General features: G+C 41.5%; 1 protein-coding gene across 3 annotated transcripts in view; it reads left to right on the plus strand.

Annotated features, from left to right (window-relative positions):
* The first annotated feature begins 205 nt into the window (after positions 1 to 205).
* The window catches only part of SLC35E2B (solute carrier family 35 member E2B), a 34,916-nt gene continuing 13,213 nt past the window's right edge, over positions 206 to 21,908 (plus strand). Inside the window, exons 1-5 of one of the 3 annotated variants that reach the window (XM_032780054.2) lie at positions 3,444 to 3,540; positions 10,442 to 10,546; positions 15,765 to 16,291; positions 17,087 to 17,222; positions 18,077 to 18,204. In XM_032780054.2, the coding sequence (XP_032635945.1) occupies positions 15,967 to 16,291; positions 17,087 to 17,222; positions 18,077 to 18,204 (589 nt within the window). In that variant the 5' untranslated portion in view covers positions 3,444 to 3,540; positions 10,442 to 10,546; positions 15,765 to 15,966. Of the gene's footprint in view, positions 230 to 3,437; positions 3,541 to 10,441; positions 10,547 to 15,764; positions 16,292 to 17,086; positions 17,223 to 18,076; positions 18,205 to 21,908 lie in introns of those variants that run through there. The other 2 variants (XM_032780057.2, XM_032780053.2) reach the window with 2 other exon arrangements.

Raw genomic sequence — 21,908 nt, forward strand, 5'->3', positions numbered from 1 at the left:
ATATGTTGTGACATAAATAGAATTAAGTGGTCACATGGAGGTATCTCCTCCAGGAGGGTCTGATCTAGTGTCCACTGGAGCATTAAAACTCGAGTGCTTGAGTGTGCTGGGGGCAGAAGCTCCCTTTGGCCTAGGCTCAGTGACACGAGTATACTGAAAGAATGAGGAGTACTTGTGGCACCTTAGAGACTGACAGATTTGAGCATAAAACCCACTTCACTGGAAACAAGTATACTGAGTATGTTGTTGTGATCTCTGTCCTTGCAGGCAGCTGTATTAGTACTTGCTTCTGCTTATTACATTTTATATTTCCGCTGGCCTGAAAGGAGCTGGTTACAGTTCTGGCTGGTGACATACCAAGATCAAGGAGCTTTCAAATCCTGTCTTCTCTGAGCATGTCTGCACTGCAGAATAATACAGGGATGAATTAATAGAAGACAGAGAGAAAAGAGCTGTTAGATCAAGTGCTCCACCTTTCTGCAGAGCAGGGAAGCAGTGTCCTTTACCCAGGTACCAATAATATCCCTTTCCCAGGCATTTTTTTGATCTTTTCCCCAGTAAGGCTGGAATCCAGAACTTGGTCCTTCAGCCTCAGCCTTCCTCATGGTGCAGGTTGCCAATTTTTGATATTTTTATCAGAAGTCTTATATTTATTACCTGGAGTCTTTAAATGCTGCTTATGATCTATATGCTGTAATTGCTTAAATAAATATATGTATATAGTTTATCCTCCTGGGTAGCAAAAAGCAGCAGCAAATGTAGTATAAAGGCTATATTTAGTCACAGATGTTTTAATGGTAACTAGTCAATGAGAATCAACCTTCCTTTAGGAAAATAACTACAAGTACAAATGCAAAACAAGGTTAAAGCTGATTAGAACATAAGAATGGCCATATTGAATCAGACCAAAGTAGCCCAGTATCCATCTAGCCCAGTATCCTGTCTTCCAACAGTGACCAATGTCAGGGGCCCCAGAGGGAATGAACAGAACAGGTAATCATCAAGTGATCCAACAGAAGCTATGGACACCAACCCTGCCCATTGTGACTAATAGCCATTGATGGACCTACTCTCCATGAACTTATCTAGATCATTTAAATCAGTTCACCTTGGTCTTTTTTTTTTTGTTCTCGTTAATAACCCTGTCTTGTCAAATAGTTTAGACCAAAATCTGACCCGTGAACTGTAAATCTTTGAAGAAAAAATTGAGTAAGTTTTGCACCCAGATATCCACATCTGACTAGATATTTCAGTTTTGTCTACATGTAATTGCTGTTTATCTCTAATCTAAAACTTCTTCCTTTGACCATGTTGTCTACCCAGTAATAGACAATACACCAACTATCCCCTCTCCACAGTCACAAACTAGGCAGATTCTAGTAGCCTCCCCAATTTTAACTCTCAGAATGAACTAGCAATTTTAGAAATTCCTATTTGTTTCTCCCATTTTGTTGAATGTTTGTCATAAAATTATATGTTGAGCATTTGTCTCTTTCTCCTAGAATCGCCAATGTACATATACTTAGATTAAAGTATTGTGTTTTTCAGTTGCTGTGCCAAACTCAATTATTTTCTGAACCACACTACTAAATTGTCTATTTTGACATTTTAAATGTGAAAAACACAAATTGAAATAAAAGTACCCTCTAGTTTTCACTTCTGTAGATGTTGATCAGCACTGAGAAGACGTGAGTAGATTTTTCACCCACTCAGACATGTAAAGTATAACATTCTTTCCTGACTGCAGTTGTGATAGAAGATACTCTTGACATTGTTACAGGACTACGAGTAAAAACCAAGTAAGTGCACATTGATTATTATTAAGGATCCAGAGTAGCCTCTGACCTCTAGAGCATATGGGGTGAAATCTTGGCCTCATTGAGTGTTTTGCCCTTGACTTCCTCAATGGGGCCAGAATTTCATGCATGGTCCCTGCCTAGTGGGTTCATATTGTAGAGTATCACTGGAATATCAGTTATTGAAAGGTAAAGGAGGAAAATGAATAATTTCAGATAAACCAGGTTTTAGAAAAAATTCAATGTGATTAATAGATGCTGGATAATATGATCCCCTAGCAAATAATTAGGAATTGCTGATATTGAAAGTTTGGATAATAAAGGTTGAAGTGTAGAGTCTTCAGACCTTTCTTTTGATGCATAGTATTCTCTTTTACTTTTGAACTAAGTGGGTTTATGAAAGTTGAGCCCCATTTCTGGCAGTGGTGGGGGAGTTTAAAATTTGTATGTTTAAACATGGGGAGGTTTGAAACACATATGTAACAGCAGAGGGCAGTATTACACATATCATAATTAAGAGACTGGACCAGATTCATTGCCTCCAGTAGTTATTCTGGATTTTCTGCAGTGTAACTGGGTAGATTTAGTCTACAGTCAGCAGCATTTTGGACTGAGACAAATAACTCCAGGGCTTCCTTCATTTAGTCCATTACATTTTTGTGTGTGTTTATTAAGTGCTGTTTACTCCAGAAATGTAGGAATTGTTTCTGAAATCTCTCCAACAATGTGAGGGGATTTTGGCCCCAAAGCTCATTACTACTTGGTCACACTGCTGAGCCTGCCATCAAGGGGGGCTAGTCATGTGGGTGGGTTTTGTGAGGTCTTGTGCTCATTTCACACAATTTCACAGGTTGCTGCCCATGTAAGAGACAAGCCTGGTTTTCATGGCCCCAACCGGAACCTCCAGAGTCTAAGCAGCCTCATCATAAGGTGGCAACATGTCTCAAAGACGGCAACCTCAGCACTGCCCAGGTAGCACTCCTAAACAGGATTGGTTCCCAGCCTTTGTTTGCTTCCCACATTAGGGGCTGTCCCCCCTCCCCCTGACACCCCACCCAGGGTTCCCCGTCCCTGGAACGGGGGTTGGACTGTCTCCTGGAAAGCATTCTGCTCCCTGCCAGAAAATTGCTTCTTGTTTCTCTTTGGGGAGGCTGTGAAAGGGACCAAGTCTGAAGAGAGGGTGTAACTAGGGCCACTCCCTAGGTGCTGGAGGGGGGCAAAAGGCACTCAGGCCCTCCAAGGATTTGGAGGGGTACCCTTGCTGGGAGGGTACGAGGGCTCAGCTTCCCAACCCCCAGGATTGAGGGGTTAACCTTCCTGTGGGGCAATGAGGGCTCAGTCCCAACAGGAGATTGGGGGGTTACCTCTCCTGGGAGTGTGTGGGGTTCAGGCCCCTGAGGATGGGGGAGTTACCCCTCTGGGGGTGTGCGGGGCCCGGCCCCCGGGGCCGTTACCCCTCCGAGGTGTGTGGGGCCCGGGCCTCGGCCGGGGCGGGGCGGGGCGGAGCAGAGGAGGCTGCCGGTGGAGCGTTACTGCCGAGGCCGCAGCGCCTGCCCCGCTCCCAACTCCGCGGCGGAGGCCGGTTGGCCCTGCCGGCAGCGGGCGGGGACAGAGCTTTGGTCGGCCCGGGCGGGGAGAGCTGAGCTGCGCCTCCTGCCCTCAGCAGCCCGAGCGGCGGGATGGCTCGGGCCGGGACTGCGGCAGGTGGCGGCGATGTTCCGGGCTGAGATCCGGCGAGAGGCAGGTGGGGCGAGGCGGCCCCCTGTAGGGGCAGGCGGGTCTTTGGGGGTCTCTGCTGGGGGAGGGGCAGGTGGTTATTTGAGGGGGTTGCTGGCGGGCAGGCGGTTATTGGGGGGTTGCTGAGGAGAGGCGGGTGGTTTATTGGGGGTCTCTGCTGGGGGAGGGGTAGACGGTCATTTGGGGGGTTGCTGGGGAGAGGCAGGCGATTCTCGGGGGGGTCTCTGCTGGGGGAGGAGCAGGCGGTTATTTGGGAGGGTTGCTGGGGAGAGGCAGGAGGTTTATTTGGGGGTCTCTGCTGGGGAGGAGCAGGTGGTTTATTGGGGGATCTCTGCTGGGGGAGGGGCAGGTGGTTATTTGAGGGGGTTGCTGAGGAGAGGCAGGAGTTTTATTTGGGGGTCTCTGCTGGGGAAGGGCAGGTGGTTTATTGGGGGATCTCTACTGGGGAGGGGTAGACGGTCATTTGGGGGGTCCCTGCTGGGAAAGGGGCAAGTGGTTATTTGGGGGGTTTACTGGGGGGCAGACTGTTATTGGGAGGTTGCTGAGGAGAGGCAGGTGGTTTATTTGGGGTTCTCTTCTGGGGAGGGGCAGGCGTTTATTTTGAGGGGATCTCTGCTGCGGGAGGGGCAGGCAGCTTATTTGGGGGGGTCTCTGCTGTGGGAGCAGGGGAGGTGGTTTATTTGGGGGGATCTGGTGGGGAAGGTGGTCTTTACTGGGGTAGGTGCAGTATCACAATGGCAGGTATAATCTGGGGCTTCCGTGGACTGGGAGTTGGGAGCTTGTGGGTGGTCTAATCCTGACTTCTGCAAACTGACTTCAGGGAAGTCTGTGTCTCTGTTTCCCTCTCAGTAAAATGGGGATAATATCACCTGCATTGCTTTGTAGAATGATTTGGGATCTGCGGATCGAGGCGCTATATAGGCATTGATGTGATCTTCTTTGACTATGAGTTTTGCCTTTCCCTGAGATGGTAGTTTTGAGTGAGTTTACTCTCCTGACTTCTGAAGTAAAACAACTAAAAACACTTTTATGGCTGACAGTTTGCAGAATTTGAAACAACCAAGGCTTGTTTCATAGCATAACTAGTGGTGATCTAGCAACAAAAAAAGGTTTTGAAGTAAATGCATGTTTGTAGGCTTCCCCTTCTCCCTCCTGCAAAATTCCTTGCATGAAACTATCAGGAATTCAGCTACTAGGAGGTGGTATCATTCTAAGGTAAGTATTTAAACCGAGGGCTCAATGTGAGTGCAGGGCTCTGCCTGTTTGGAGCAGCTTGTTGCAGTCCAGAAAGTGCAGCTGTCAGGAATGTGGCATAAAATGTGTGTGCTGAGTGTCAGTTCTGAACTACAGCTTTTATTTTTACACCTTAGAATCCTTAATGTTTCCATTTTGGAGGCCAATTAATCATTGGATTAATACACCAGTTTCTCATCTCTGGAGATTAAGGTTCAAAGCCTGGAGGAGGTCCTGATAGAAAATATAACCTTTTTAAAAAACACATGTATTCTTTTGTTTGATTGGCTCAGTCTGGTCCTCAGGAGAGAGATGTCTGCATTGCAAAGCTGCTGTATGAGTTACAGTTGTGCAGAGGCCTTGCACTGGATTATAGGTCAGGATTGATTTTGCTGTGCTCTGTGGCGTTCCCTGATCTGGAATAGTAAAGATGCTCCAGGATTGTGGTGCACTAGCAGATCTTAGGCCTGGTCTACACTAAAAAGTTAGGTTGACCCAGTTATGTCGCTCAGAGGTGTTGAAAAATCCACATCCCTGAGTGGCAGGGGGTGCCCCTGCTGTAGATGGCACAAGGTCATTGGAAGAATTTTTCTGTCAACCTAGGTACCACTCCTCAGGGAGGGAGGTGGATTGCCTATGCTGATGGGAGTATCCCTCCTGTTGGCAATAGGCAGTGTCTACACTGAAGTGCTATAGTGGTGCAGCTGTGCTGCTGTTGCATTTCAAGTATAGACAAGCCCAGAGTATCAGTGGAATGGTGGCATGGAATGGTATCATTGGGATTGAGATGCACTGGCAAAGCTGTTGTGGGTGCAGAGAAACTTTTGTGGCACCTATCTATACACTGGTTTCAAGTGCTGTTTTAAAATAAAACCCTGTTTGGTGACAATAGATCGGGGAGGAGTGGTGCTTAGGGCTGAATATTCTCTCACGGAGTTACTTCGATTTTAGATGCATCACCTATTGGGCACAATGAAGTATCAAACAACTTCTGTTTTGCTCTTGGTGCTCAAATGCTGACATTTCTCAAGAGGTAGTGTTGTGTGGTCTTTGCTTTGCAGCCACGTCTTAAATACTTGCTCCTAAGTGACTTGAGTGTTGTGATCTCTGTATAATGAAATGCATGTTTTTAAATGTTTAGAATTATATTTTATGCATGTTTTTCATGCTGTAGGCAGTGTTTAATTGACCCATATTGCATACTAGATTAAAATGAGAGGTGTGCACACAGAGCTTTTGTCTGCAGGGTACCATGCTTGGCAGGGAAAGGGGGCTGGGATTTGTCTTTCCCAGTAGATTAGCCTTATTCACTTATTAAACAGTTGACAACCATCTTTCTCTGCTGTTTTGAGATGAAAAAGAGTTTGTTTACTGGATACTTTGCAGACATTGCCCGAGGCGAATATCTTCTTTCATGTAAAACATATAGGTGTTGTATGTAGAGAGAACATAGCACAGATTTTCTTTGTTCTCTTTGCTAGGTCGTGTTCCTCTTGAGATGCTTTGTATTAATCTCAAAGGTCAAAAGTGTTAACGGTGTTATAAACGCTGTCACTGTGCAACATAAAAAAGTTATGAACAGTGTTCAGTATACAGAGACCTCAGCCTGCTTAGCACAGGTGCTGGTGGTGCTGACGCAACCCCTGGCTTGAAGTGGTTTCCATCATATACAAGGTTTACAGTTTGGTTCAGTGGCTGTCAGCACCCCCACTATACAAATTGTTCCACCGCCCTTTCTGCTTGGTACCATGACACATCCTTTTTAACCTTTTATGAAAGATACAGAAAAGGAGAAAAAACAGTTAAAGCTTTTGAAATGTAAAACATTAAGCAGCAGAGTCCTGTGGTATCTTATAGACTAACAGGCGTGAATACCCACTTCACCCACGAAAGCTCATGCTCCAATATGTCTGTTAGTCTATAAGGTGCCACAGGACTCTGCTACTTTTACAGATCCAGACTAACACAGCTCACCCTCTGATACGTAAAGCATTAAGTAAGGCTTTAATTTTAGGAACATTTCTTGTTCCCTTTCCCTTTAGCTGTAGAAAGTTTAAGAAGGAAAACCATCCTTGTCTGACAGTGTCTTAGATGGTATCAAAGATGGTGATAACTGTTCTTTTGGGTAAAAGAGAAAAAGTTAGTTGAGATGGGCTGGAGCTGTTGAAGTCTGATCCCATTTCATCCAGGGTGGTGGCTGGTATTCAACTGGAGCCAGTAGAGTTGGCAGTGTTATCGGTGTCCCTCTCTTTGGCCTGATCTAGTCAGGACACCTCTCAAAATTAGAATGACAAAGGCCAAGGGTCCCAGCAGGTGGTGTGGCTGGCAGCCATGATAGTGAAGCTTGCTTCAGTAGCCTCCATCTGTTCTTTCCCTTCCAAAGTCTCTTAATTTGAAGGACCCAAAAAGGGAGTGATGAGTGGAATAGCCCATCCTTTCATTTTGTTCTCCAGGTAGGCCTAATATACAGCACATCAGTTTTGGTTCCTTAATTTCCAGTACAATTTGTTTTTACTGAACATGATTCCAACACAGTCCTGGAATCATATCAACGTGGCTTTTTATCTGGACTAGTCTCTAAGTCTGGTTCTCTTGCACCTGTTTATAACATTCACTACTTGACCTACTTGACCTACTTTCATTGTCATTTGTTGTTATCGGTTATTGTAACATCTTATGAACACTCATATACTTTTTACACATGAAGTCACAATTAGGGTAAATTTGTTGTCCCAGTTATCACAACAAGTCTATTCAGATTGCTTATTGAATTTCCAGTCTCTGTAGAATAAGTGGGCAAAGGAGGAAATTCTCCTCTCAGGTGCACAGGACAGATCTTGATCTTTAGAGTCTGTTTACTTAATGGGAGACACACCTAGGTCAGGTGCGCAGGGTATCTGATTTGAGGCCAGTCAGTTGGGTACAAGAGCAGAATTTTGCACTAAAGATTCAGTGAAATATCTGAAAATGACATGAGCTGAGAAATGGAAGTGTCCAGAAGAAACTATTAGACCACACATCGCAGACACAAGAAATTCTCAGCACCATCCAATGAAAACTCTTCAAGTATAGAAATACTCGATATGCTTACTGAAACTGCCATGATAGATTGTTATAAGGTTATGCAGCGTACTGTGTACTCAAAAAATTGAATTGTAATATGCATTTAAGAGAGAAGATACCACTATATTGGGAATGATACTTTTTTATTTCTACTCTATGATTGTATATCATATTTCTTGTTAACATACATGTTTACTTTTATAATGTGATTCTTTTATGTTCTTTGTATTTTTCTTGATGTGCTATCTTTCATTTATTTAATCTATTTCTTTTGGTTAATTTAAAACACTAATTATTTGTGCACATGCATATTTTATCTATAAAATAAATCCTTATGTATGGCGATTTTAGTCTTAGGCAATTCTACATATCATATGTAATAACACACTTCTAAAATGATGGTTATAATTACATTTGCTCCCAAAAGGTTAGTTTAAATAATTACTGTTATGAGGATTTTGATCCTGTGTTAGATAGGGAGGCAGTCTTATACAGAACAAGGTTTGATACCCAAGTTGGTTTTGAATCTGCAGTTGCTTTTATCATTCCTGGTCTTTTGTTGTTTATCAGAACCTGGCTCTGAAAAGCTCTTGGCTTTTTCAGTTTGTAAACAAGATAACTGGGTGTTCTGAGGCAGAGTTGGGTGGAAGCCATCCAATCATCTGTAGCTCTGCCACAGAAGTATTCAAAAGGATTGTGCAAGGAAAATTCAGGTCAGTGTTGTCATTTCTGCTCAGTGTCTCCAACTGGAGTTTCACCAGCTGCCTCTTGTTTCCTTGGCATCTCTGATGCATTCCTAGAGGTAAAAACTTTTGCCTATTTTTAAATTTGTTGTAAGTAGAGCTGGAGGAAAATTGTTGGATGAATGTTGGTTGACCTGAAAATAATTGCAAAATTGACACACACAGTTTTGGCCATTCACAAAAAGGGGGAGAAGGAAGAGGTAGTGCCACTCTCTCCCGCCTTATAATCTTTGGCCCTGTGTTGGAGATACAAGTTTGAATCCCTACTCTAGAACAGACCCAAACCATTTTTTGTTGTTGCTTTTTTTTTTTAATTTTGAACTGCCACCAAACTGAAAAATCAGTTATTCTCCCAGTTCTAGGTGGAACTGATTTGTCTTGCTGTATAAGCCTTAATTGAGACTGATGTATTAACTTGTCCACCATACTCAATTACATTAGTTTGGAAGGTTATGCTTTAGTATGAACAAATTTGTGTTATCACTAAAGAACTGTAGATAGATAGCAGAATGTAATTATCAATAATCTTACTGATCTGCAGTGTTGATTTAGTTGATTTTAAAGGACACTGGTCCTTTCTTTTGTATTTTCTAGAAAGAAAAAAAAACTTTCTTCAGAAGTATATTTTCTTTCTGAGTACTTGGAGAAGAACAATCACGTTGTACTCTGAAGAACTGTTATAATGACTGGTTGTCTTGAAGAAAATTTCTTATCTAGGCTTATCTGTTACACAGTATCCTACAGATTGTCACCTTGATGTTGTTGCTATAGTTGTGCAAATTGGTGCTGCCATCAGTAAGACTATATTTATGACAAAGGCCACTTATTTGCTGACTGAAAATGGTTTCAGCCATTTGCTAGTCAAACTAACTATGAGAAAATAAGGAATCTGATATAAATTCCTAATCTAGGAAATTCATAGTTACAGCTTTTTTCCAGCATAATTAGCCTATTGGGTACTATTAGGAAACATATATATTTTGGTAAAATATTCTACCCTTACAAATTCAAAAATCCCAATTCCTAATCGGTTTTCTTCCTTTTATAACTAACACACTTTTCTTATCAAATTTTTTAAGACAATGTTGCTGCTTCTGTGAGCTATCAGATTCGTTTTAGAGTATTTATGGTCAAACTGTGAACTCCTAGAAATGGAGAGGAAGGGGGAATGGGATTTTTAAAAAAAGATATGCTGTAGTTCAAAAATAATTATTTTGGGGCAATTCTTTGGCCTGTGTTATACAGTGGTCCTCACTAGCCTTGGAATCTGTGGGTACATCTACACTGCAAAAAAAAATATCAACCCTGTGACAGCAAGTTTCAGAGCCCGGGTCTGCAGACTTGGGCTTGTGTTATGGGGCTAAAAATAGGAGTGTAGACGTTTGGACTTGGGTGCATGCCTAGGCTCTGGAATCCAGGGAGGGTCTCAGAGGCCAGGCTCTAGCACCAGTGGGAACATCTATCTACACTGCTATTTTTAGCCCCATAGTGTGACCTCCATGAGTCCCGAGTCAGTGGACCAGGGCTCTGAGATTCACTGCTGTGGGTGTTTTTTGCAGTATAGATGTACTCTATGAGTCTGAGTGCAGGATATCCTTCAAATAGCTTCTCAAATGTGATGTTTTCATGCCTAAATAAGAGGTAGCAGTCTCTGGATTCTTACCTAGTTCCTTCTTTTAGACTCCAGTATTGATTTGAGTCACTCAGAGGTTTTATTGTATATTCATTTTCTCATTTTTAATGTAGCATGCTTTATTTTTAATGCACTTTTAGTGTTGGGGGTGGACTAGGGAAGCTCTACAACGTACATTGTCTGCTGCTTGTTCTTACACGCCAGAAGATTCAATTTCTGTTAGTAATCCAACACAGTCTCCCAACTACTGCCACGTTTTCATCTATCTGTAAACATCGTGACCGTTGGTATCAGGGGAGGGCAACCAAATTAATCCCAGATGAGGAACTATTTCAGCCAATGTAAGACTTTCCAGTTAATTTAAGGTAGCAAGTCAGTAATTTGTGTGTGTGTGTGTTTGTTTTCTCTTAAAATCTTTTAATTGCTAGAGTGTTAACTTTTACTGAATGTCATGCTGTTTAACAAAATGATACCAAGTGTGATATAAAAATGCTGTGGGGGTTGGGAGCCTCATGATTATATTTTGTTGCCCTTCTTACTATGCACCATTGGTACTATCTGAAGGTTGCAATGATACTTTCATTTTAAATATTCAGGGTATTTTATCTGAGCTAAAAAGTAGGAAACCAGGAACAATGTTTCTATCCCAAGGAAAAAAATTATAAAAAAGTGTAGCTATTCTCTCTGCAAATTATGAATATTTCAGCAGGATTCTACAGGCGCAAGGAAGCCACAAAATACTGGCCACTGTTTTGGATTCACTACGGCTGTGCCCAAGGGGCAAAGCCAAGCCACCATATGTTGTGATCCTTTCATATCTCAGAAGGGTATGGCAAGTCATTGGTTTGATGCAATACTCCCAAGGTATATACTCCCAGGGGCTATAAGGAATAGTAATGCTGATTCAGTAGGTAGCAATCTTCCCTTTGTTTCATTACTGAACAGAAATCCTAGAATGGAAGTAGGGGACACAGTGTTGCTAAAACTGCTGTCATATTGATATTATTTGACCATTTGTTACTAAAGAGCCCAAGTGACTTGGCTAAATTCCTACTTGTGTAATTACATTCCACCAACCAAAGTTCTCACTGCAGTTTCAAGTGGACATATTCTTCACTTCCTGTCCTTCATTATTGTGTGGAGTTATTTTGCACTGTAGACAGTTTTTGCAGTTGGTAGTTTTGTTTCTTGAGTGTGGGAATTGTGAAGTCTTAATTCTTATGCTGGAAGGAACAGGAATCAGAACAACATTGTGCTATCCCGTGAAGTTCTCCAGAGATGGAGAGTCCTCCCTGAAGTTTGTCAGTATTGTTCTACATCTCCAGGTAGTGGATTGCTCTGAAGACAATTGAAGCCCACCTCCAGCCCAGAGAGTGAGGAATTTTTTGGTGTATTTTTAATCCCCTGCAGATGTAATGCTTGTACAGAAAAAGCTGAATATTACTACAGCATAATTGCTTTATAGTGAGTAACTGACACATTGTTTTTCCCCACTCTGCGTCACTCCTTTTATTCCATTGACTTACATTTAAAAAAAAAATCCTATTTGTATGAAAATGTCTATTTTGCAGTAGTAGGAATTCAACGAGTGAAATCTTCTCTGATCAGAGACCAGCATATTGCCCTAGGAAGATGTTTTGCTGTGTAATCGCCATGGTTTGTATCCTTGTACCTTTCTTTTTCCCCTTTAAAACCAAGTTCTTGAAGGGAGGACACAGTTACTTTATATGTGGCAAATAACTCAATCTTGGATTCCCTATCTTCATTAACAGTTCAGTAAACAGAGTACTGATCTTAAAACAGGAGACTCAAGCCAACTCTGCTGTTCATTAAATGGCTATGAATGATAAAGATGAATATTTTATGACATTTAATATCTCTCTTGGCTAGCAGCTGCTGTAGTCTATTTTAGTTTGTTCACCATGGCATTAATGTAATTTCCTGTACATGTTTCACTGGTTGTCATGTTGTAAATATATTTAGGGTCCCATCCTGTGACCACTTCCACATTCGTAACTATGCTCAAGGAAGGTAATGCTTCTGAAGTCAATGCGACTAGTACTGGAACTACATTTTCACTACCTTATGGTTCATTGAGCGCCTATTCTCTACTGATTCAGCAGTATATAATGTAAATTTAATCAAGGGAGTTCTGTGAGAAAGGATACAGTGGTTGAAAAGGTTCTCAGAGATTATGCACACGTACAATAAAACACAGATTTACTGAGAACCAGTTAGCACTTGAAGCAGCTTACCTCCCATCCCCACTTCTAGTATTTCATGTGCCTCTCCTCAGAGACACTGTTATAGGTTCCCCCCGTCGTGGATCACTGTGGAACAGGGACGTGTCTTTCACTATGCTGATGGGTGTTTTTGGAAGCTGGTTGACTGGCTGGCTCCTTATTGAACTCACAGCAGGGGTTACTAGGATTGCAGATATTACAAAGCTTGCTTGTCAGTCAAACCACTTTCCCTGATTTTTATGAATCCCTTATTTTTCCCAAATATTTTAGTTGTCTCCCTGAAACCTTTGGAAAATTGACACTACTCTTAATAACAACGAGGAGTCCGGTGGCACCTTAAAGACTAACAGATTTATTTGGGCACAAGCTTTAATGGATAAAAAACCTACTTCTTCAGATGCATGGATCTTTCCATGCATCTGAAAAAGGTGGGATTTTTACCCATGAAAGCTTATACCCAAATAAATCTGTTAGTCTTTAAGGTGCCATTGGACTCCTTGTTGTTTTTGTGGATACAGACTAACACGGCTATCTCTCTGATGCTATTTTTAATAAATTTATAATCAGCAGATGATTACTGAAGCTGATATGAACTGTGTTCCTGCTAGTGAGCTTTAGAATTAGACATATTTTTTTGGTGAGATTTCTGCCATTCATTTCCTTTGGTCAGGCCAAGTCATCAAATTGTTAGGTTCTCAGATACTGTGGTAGTGGAGTAACTTAAGTACTTGAGAGAGGGAGATCACTACCAGGCCTAAATCTATTACTGTGCAACAAAAGAAAATGTTCAGTTTTTCCTAGGAAAATGTTAAATGTTTGCAGTTTCAGGTTGCTAACAGCTGCAGAAATTAGTCATCCTCAGATCATGAGATCCTAGAATTTCATGGCCTTGTTTGCATGAGTGTTTGAGGGTTCATGTGGACTAATCCAGGCTGAACTAGTTGGATCAAAGGGGAAGGAGGCTTTCAGTATTACTATAGAATTTACAATTATGTAAAACTCTGCTTCAAAGTGTCAGACTTAGAGAAGAAAGGAGTTTGCCCAAAATTTGTGCTGTAGCACTCTTAAGCAATTTGTCTCTTTAAAAAAGTAATACTGAATGTATTTAGCTCATAAGTGAAATTAACCACCATAAAAGTATTTTTAGATCAACATGAATATATGAGGTATTGGAATCAGTATAGGAAGGGCCAGTACCCTAGCACTCCTTCATGACAATGGGTGTTCTGCTGCTGGTAGGAGGAAAAGGACGCAGGGTTGATAGGAGGAGGTCCATTTTGCTACAGAATAAAAGTAATATCTGTGAAATAGAAACTTTCAATACAGAATAGTTGAAGTTCAGTGGGAATACAAAAGCTGTGATACCGTGAAACTTATTAACTTTTCAGTTTCATTTATCAAAGGGTTGTAATGCCCATGTCAAGTATGGCTTAAAAAGAAAGAGAAGAAAACAAATGTATATCCTGGTCAATTTACTGAATAAACATTTTCTCATAAAACCCAGTGCAGGTCTATTAGCTCTTACTAACTCCTGTGGGTTTTGTACTTGCTGTGTATGTTTGCTGTGCTGCCATTGTTCAGATCCGCTGTTGTATAACGACCTCATTGCAGACATTGTTTCCAAGATGTCCATGGTAACCTGCCACCAAATAGTGGCATTTTTTTAAAGTCTTCAGTTAGGTGAGTATCCTCAGAGCCACTTATACTCTAAATCAGTGATACTCAGACCCAGTAGTTCAGGAGCTAACTTAGCAATCAACATTACTCAAACGAGCCACAGTAATGTGAGGTTTCAGAGTAGCAGCTGTGTTAGTCTGTATCCGCAGAAAGAACAGGAATACTTGTGGCACGTTAGAGACTAACAAATTTATTTGAGCATAAGCTTTCATGGGATACAGCTCACTTCTTCAGATGCATAGAATGGAACACACAGACAGAAGATATGTATGTATAAATATCTTCTGTCTGTGTGTTCCATTCTATGCATCCAAAGAAGTGAGCTGTAGCTCACGAAAGCTGATGCTGAAATAAATTTGTTAGTCTCTAACGTGCCACAAGTACTCCTGTTCTTTTTACAGTAATGGGAATTTATTGTTTCATTTACCATTTTATACGTGTGTGTGTATATGTATGGATGTATTCTCATAGCAAAATGACTGACCAAGTGTTATTATTTTATCAACTATAATTGGTTAATAACATAGTAAAAGCATCGTGTTCGGTTTATAACTTAGTTTGATTAATAATTAAATCACACAATGTTTTAACATCATGCGCTGCAGAGAGCTGCAGGAGACACAGTAAAGAACCACTTGTGGCTCTTGAGCCTCAGTCTGTGTCATTGATTTAAATATACCTTTCCAACTTGCTCATTCATGTAGGAGCTACTTGTTTGAAACCAGTAGCTTCTCCATGAAAGACCCCACCTGTAATTCATTTCCTTTCTACCTGAGCTGTTCTCTTGTCTTCACTGTCCCCTACTCTCAGCATACAGACTACAAACTAAAAATGTAAATCGACTGGTGGCTTTTTATGTGGATGATAAAAAGTTACTATAGAACAATTTAGCTGTTACTGCAAACAATGGCTCCTATTTGTGATAACAGATTACTTGCATTACTGTCAATATGTCACATAGTTTATGTGGAAGAACAGACAGCACAGAGTGTTGTTCCTTGTTCTTTTACTCACTAAATTCTTCTGTGGTTCATCAGACTTTGTGTAACTGATAAGAGAATAGAAATGAAGAGACATGCTCTGTTGCCGATAACTGAGTTGTAAAGTAGTGATTGACTCTTACATGGAGATTTTTCCACCAATTGATTGTCAAGATTGGACGCTTTTCTAAAAGCTCTGCTCTAGGAATTATTTTGGGGATGTTCTATGACCTGTGTTATATAGGAGGTGAAATAGGTGATCACAATGGTCCTTTCTGGCCTTGGAATCTATGAATAAGCAGAACAGAGAACAGCACATTGAATAAGAATAGATTCTCTAATTGAAAGTGAAGGTATTCACTTAATATATTTTGATGGAGAGGAAACCTTTAAAACAAAACAGACCTTTGAGGTTTCATTTTGCAAGTGCTATCCGGAGCACTTCAAAAGCTGTGTTTAGGCAAGAGTTTCTTCTAGGACTTGCTAGCCTGATCATGCTAGCAGGGAGAAATCAATTTTTAAAAAATGCAACAAATACAAATCTTTATCTTCTTCATAAGCTGCAGATGAAAATCGCATTTCTCTGATGTGAAATATTCAGAACATGAAAGTGTACTCAGATAACTGTGAACTCCTTCCTTCTATTTTTAAATCTTCAGAAAATGCAGTTGACCACTGGAAGGAAGTATGTGAAGTTTATTTCTAAACAAGATGCTGTCTGGAGGACCAAATAAACTTTTGTGGACCACTGAAACCGAAAGATTAATTACATGACATTATTTTTGTCTCTTCACCTTGTGGTTCAGTACTAAGTCAACGCTGCTTTATGTGAAGACCAAACCGTAGCCTCCTGACGTCAACATGTCATCTGTAACAAACACTCAGACTCTGGTGGACTTTGATCCTCCTGTCCTTGAGGAAAAGTCAAAGGGGAAATCATTATTTCAGTTGGGCCCCCTCTTTGCTAGCAGGAGTGAGAAATTTGTGATTGCCAGGAGCGACAGTGTGCCAGAAGAAAATGTACTGAAAATAACCATCACCGAGACTACAGTCATTGAGTCGGACTTGGGCATCTGGAATTCTCATGCTCTGATCTACCTCACATTATGGTTTTTCTTCAGCTTTTGTACCCTTTTTCTTAACAAATACATTCTTTCACTGCTGGAAGGAGAGCCCAGCATGCTAGGTAATTATGATTTTCGTTATAAGCTTCAGTTCCAATAAAATATTTGAGTATCAGATTCTGTGTGATAGACTTAAACTGATAAGTGGTTTGTTCAGAGTGAGAGCAGCATGGTCAAGTGGTCTAAGCACAGGACTGGGATCTAGAAATGCCTAAGTTGTAATTTTGGCCTTGACATGGACTCCCTCTGGCGTTCAGTGAATCTGCTAAATCTCTGTGCTCAGTTTCCCCCCCTAGAAGGTGGGATAAAACTATTTCATAGGGATTCTGTGAAGATTTGTAAGGTAATGTTTGTAAAGCACTTTAAAGAGGAGTGCTATGTAATTTTTGTATACAATGAAACTTTGTAGTCTATTGAGTGATAAAATTGTGTTTTTAGGATTGTTGGTTTTTTTTTAACTTAAAGTCTAATTTTAAATAAACTGTTTATATTCTTATCTCCAAAGACCTACATGGATCTAAGGTCTCACTGAATTGCAAAGGTTTGGTCTTCATATGACCATGAACAATAGTTGTGTTAATGTACCTGTTTTTAAAGGAATAGAGGGCATGGTAACTATGAACTAATTTTTATAGGCACACAGTGAATTGTCCATCTTTGTCTCTTATCCTGCTGGTCATTTCAGAGAGAAAGGGCTTTTACTAGAATTTTATGAAGCTTAGAGATAAGCATCTATATTTGTTGACATCTACCAAAGATCTCTGAAACTAAATTGATCTAATTTGGTATCTAGGATAGCTTGGTATTTAATGCTGTATTCATCTTCTGACCTCTCTTGGTTTCTCATTTTTCCTTAGGTGCTGTTCAGATGCTTTCAACCACTTTCATTGGCTGTGTAAAAATGTTTGTTCCATGTTGTTTGTACCAGCACAAAACACGTATCTCTTACCCTCCCAATTTCATCATGACAATGCTGTTTGTTGGACTGATGAGGTAAATGGTTGAATATTTCCAGGGGGGCAGTATAGGTGGTAGCACTGTGTACTGCCTTGCAGGAGACCCACTTTCACGTCTCTTCTTCCTTCATGAGAAGGGCAGAGGACATTGTTCATGAAAGCATTTTCTCAGAAATCTCACAATGATCCATCTGTCCTTCAGTTGCTCTTTCTAAACACCTCTTTTCTTCTGACAACAAGTCTTTGAAACTTTCTTTGCGCTCCATCGTTTTTAATCCGCCATCTCAAAAAAAACCTCTCTCTCTTTTCTTAATGTTTTCTTTTGATGATGTGATGTTTCTCTTCTCTTTAAGACTAATACTTTGTTTTCATTCAGGACTACCAGTTATTCTGATTATTATTATTCATTGTGGTGATGCTGTATCCTCCTATTTTCCTTTCCTAGCGATTTGTATTAGAAGTTACTTAAAATATTTATAAAATTACGTGTTGTTGTTTTTAAACTTACACCTTTTAAAATAAAGTATTAGCTATAGCCTTAGACAGAGCAAGACTATGTATCATGCCTGATGAAAGGCTATTAAAACATTGTTTGGGTTCACCTTCACTTCAAGTCTAAATGGGTTTTTACTAAACTGGGAGCAGCTATTGAACAGAATCTTTCAGCACTGTTGTGTTTTATGATTTAAAAAGAAACTGAATGGAAGCTACCTTTCATTCTGATGAAAGAGGAAGCTAAATGTAGCATACATAATTTAGTTACTATACCACAAATGTGTATATTTAAAAATTGTGGCACAGGATCTAAATTGTTTAAGCATCTAAAACTAAAACATGCCTTTTAAGCATTGTTTTACTGTCTCTGCTTGACCTTGTATGTCTCTCTTTCAGGTTTGCAACAGTGGTTTTAGGTCTAGTAAGCTTGAAAAATGTGGCTGTTTCATTTGCTGAAACAGTTAAAAGCTCTGCACCTATTTTTACTGTCATTATGTCCCGGATGATTTTAGGGGAATACACTGGTAAGTAGTTTGTTGGAATGTAATCATTTTGCAGTGTAATTGGGATTGATAAAGAGATTCCATCTGAGTTGTTTAGTGATTAATGCTGCTGGAAAAATTGTCCTTATTGAATAGAATCTAGACTGTAAATTGAGCAGACAAGGACCTTTTTAAAAGTAATTTGTCAAAGGACAGTGTTGGTTGGACATTTGCTTTTTTGAAAAAAAAAATACTGTTACAATTTTTTAGATACTGTATATAGTCGATTATAAGCTGGTTTGTTTATAAGCTGACCCCCTGAAGATGGATAAGTAAAAATGGAAAATTTTTATAACCTGTTCATAAGGCGATCCTATAATTCAGGGGTTAGCAAACTTTGGCTCCCAGGCCATCACTATAAGCCACTGGTGGGCCAACATGGTTTGTTTACCTCAAGCGTCTGCAAGCACGGAGGTAAACCTAAGTAAACAAAGTGTCCCAGCGTGCCAGCTGCTTACTCTCATGGGCCAGGACAGCAACTGGTGGGGGATTTTTTTGGGGGGGGAGAAGCTGGGAGTCAGGGCAGTAACCCCTGTGACCACCCCCCACAAGACCCCACTCCTACCTTGGAACCCCCACACTCTCCGCAACACATCCCTTCCCACCTTATCCGGCCAGCCCCGGAGCTGCAGCTGCTTCAGAGGCTGGGAGTAGAGCAGCGTGGCCTGGAGCAGAGAGACTCTCACTGTGCCTCTTCCCTTCTGCTCTGCTGGCTGTGCTGCCTCTCCTTGCTCCTTCTGTTGGGGGGGAGGGCAGGCACTGTGTCCCACCTTTCCCTCTCTATACCCATTCATAAGCTGACCCCCTTCTCTGGTGCTTCCCTTTTTTACTAAAAAAAATTTGGCTATGCAATACATTTTTAAAAAATTAAGTTTATGTATATGTTCCTCCCATGTGGAAAGCTGCTGATCTAACAAGCATTTTAAAATCTTGAGTGTCTTCGCTGTGTCCAGCCTGAGGCTAAAAAATAAAACTGGCCTCTTACATGCTTTTTCATAATCACTACCGAATTGCAATTGCATTCTAGTCTTCTAGTCTTTGAGAGACCTTGCCTTGATCAGCAGTGTGCATTCTTCCTGACATGAAGTCTGAGGGGGAAAGGACTGGAGGAAGGAGGATTAGCACAATCACAAGGCTGGAGGGCAAATATTAATTTCTTCTGCCATTTGAGGACATTGACAAGGAAAACAAGGCTGGAGAAGATCAATTTTAATTTACCTCTGCAGGCAGATGTGCTGGTAACTCAGTACACCTATAATATCTTTAAATGCAGGTCAACAGCTTGTCTGAAATCTCCTTTGATTGAAACTAAAATATCCACTAGTTTTGAAATGACAGGAGTCATTACTAAACAAGTTAAAATAGAGCTCATTAATTTTTTCTAAATTTGTATTATCTGACGCATGTCGTTTTGGATGTACAATAGTGTAAAGTAGATCTGGATGAATTTTTTTGGCTGGAACTTTTTTCACTGAAAAATGCAGATTCAGCCTCACTGAAACACTTTGTGATTTTCTTTCTGGTTCGGTGAATTGTTTTCAGAAAAAAACCCTCTCTGTCGCAGTTATTTATTTTAGAAAGACAGGGTGGGTGAAGTAATTGAGACATGCCCCAGAGTACAATCTGGATTGTTGGATCGTTGTACCCCCTTAACTCTCCAGTCTGCAGTGCACTATGCCCTGCTTTGTTCTGTGAGCTGCCACTCTGCCCACTCATCCCAGCCCTCCAGCATGCAAGTCACCCCCAGACATATACCAGAGTGCTGTGCACAGCCACTCTTGAATTACATACAGAGTGACACTTGCATATTCCTAGCCCAGACTTGCACCCCAGAAATGTCCATTTTACACTGCTTAAGACCACTTTGATCAGAGTAAACTCATCAGTCTGTCTTTCCATCAAAAGGTATGAATATGTAACAGCCTTTGTAACCTGAGTAGATTCCCCAAACTTCAGTCAAAACCACACTGGCTTAGATAAAACATTAAAATAAGTTCATTAACTACAGAAGGATTTTAAGTAATTATAAGTGGCATAATCATAGAAGATCAGAATTGGTTACAAAAAGAAATAAGATAAAATCGCAGTCTAATTCCTAAAGTTTATCAAGTTAAGTCAGATTTGAAGGTTTCTCTGACCCGAAAGCCTACAACAGTCTGTGCTAACTGGAACAGGAGTACTTGTAATTGAAACGATTATATGGGTCATCTCAATTATCACTTCAAAAGTTTTTTTTCTCCTGGTGATGATAGCTTATCTCAATGGATTAGACTCTTCCTGTTGGTATGGATACTTCCACCTTTTCATGTTCTCTGTATGTATAAATATATCCTGTCTGTGTGTTCCATTCTATGCGTCCGAAGAAGTGAGCTGTAGCTCACGAAAGCTTATGCTGAAATAAATTTGTTAGTCTCTAAGGTGCCACAAGTACTCCTGTTCTTTTTGCAGATACAGACTAACACGACTGCTACTCTGAAACCTATGCTAACTAGTAAGCTCTTCCAGTTAGGACCACTTCTCCCAGTTCAAATGTTTCTTTGTCTTCCAAGTGATCTTGTTGCCTTCAGTATAGGTTGGGGAGGAGTGAGGGGCCTGATGATGTCACTGTCCCTTATTTTATACTCTCCTCCAGATGGCTGGAAAAATCCTTACTATGTCCTGGGGTTAGGCAGCCCCAGTGGTGGATTTCGAGTTAGTGGGGCCCTGTGCACAGCTTCATTTTTGCCCCCTGCCTCCCCCACACCCCAGACCTAGCCAAGAAAAAGATCATTCTCTTATGCCCTCCCCTTCATTCTTTTTTCTTCATCCTCCTCCTATATTATAAATAATGGGAAGTAAATTAAAATAAAATGAGGTACCTTCATTGGGATAGGGGGTTGGGTGCAGGAGGAGTGAGGGGTCAGGCTCTGGGAGGAAGTTTGGGTGTGAGCTGCAGGCTCTGGGCTGGGGTAGGGGGTTGGAGTGCGACAAGGGGGTGGTGCTTACCTCAGGCAGCGCGGCTACCAAAGCCACTGGCACACACCCCTCTGGCAGTTCTCCTATGTGGGGTGGGGGCCAGTGGTTCCTGGCCAATGGGAGCTGCCAAGTTGGCCTTTGGGGCAGGGGCAGCGTGCGGAGACCCCCCCAAGAGTTGCAAGGACATCCCAGCCCCTTCCAGGAGTGGTATGGCACAGAGGGAGGGAGGCAGAGCAGGCAGGGAGCCGCCTTAGCCCTGCTGCTGGCACGTCTCTGCGTGCTCCTTGAGGTGAGGGGGACAGTGGGTCTCTGTGCACTGCCCAGGATGGGGGCAGTGCATGGAGCCACCTCCCCCCCCAACCAGGGGCATGTAGAGATGTGCCAGCAGCCAGATGCTTCCAGGAGCAGCCTAGGGCCACCGGCCATAGCATGCAGGCAGTTTGCCTGCCTGAGCCCTGCTACGCCACAGGCTGGGACTCAGGTGCAGGTTGTCAGATGAGATTTGTCCAGCATTTTGGGGGCCCCCCTGTCGGTAGGGGCTCTGCGCCACCGCATGGTTTGTTTCATGGTAAATCCACTCCTGGGCAGCCCCATTGTCTATGTGCCCTGCATTCAGTTCTTCATATGAATTGCAATTTCTTGCTTTTGTGTACCTGAGGCTTGACATGCAAGACTTGTGTTAACAGTATCTTTGTTATTTCTAAGGAACTGGTCTGTGGGCATTTCCCAGA

Source organism: Chelonoidis abingdonii, chromosome 23 (genome assembly GCF_003597395.2).
Source record: "Chelonoidis abingdonii isolate Lonesome George chromosome 23, CheloAbing_2.0, whole genome shotgun sequence".
Taxonomy (NCBI): Eukaryota; Metazoa; Chordata; order Testudines; family Testudinidae; genus Chelonoidis; species Chelonoidis abingdonii.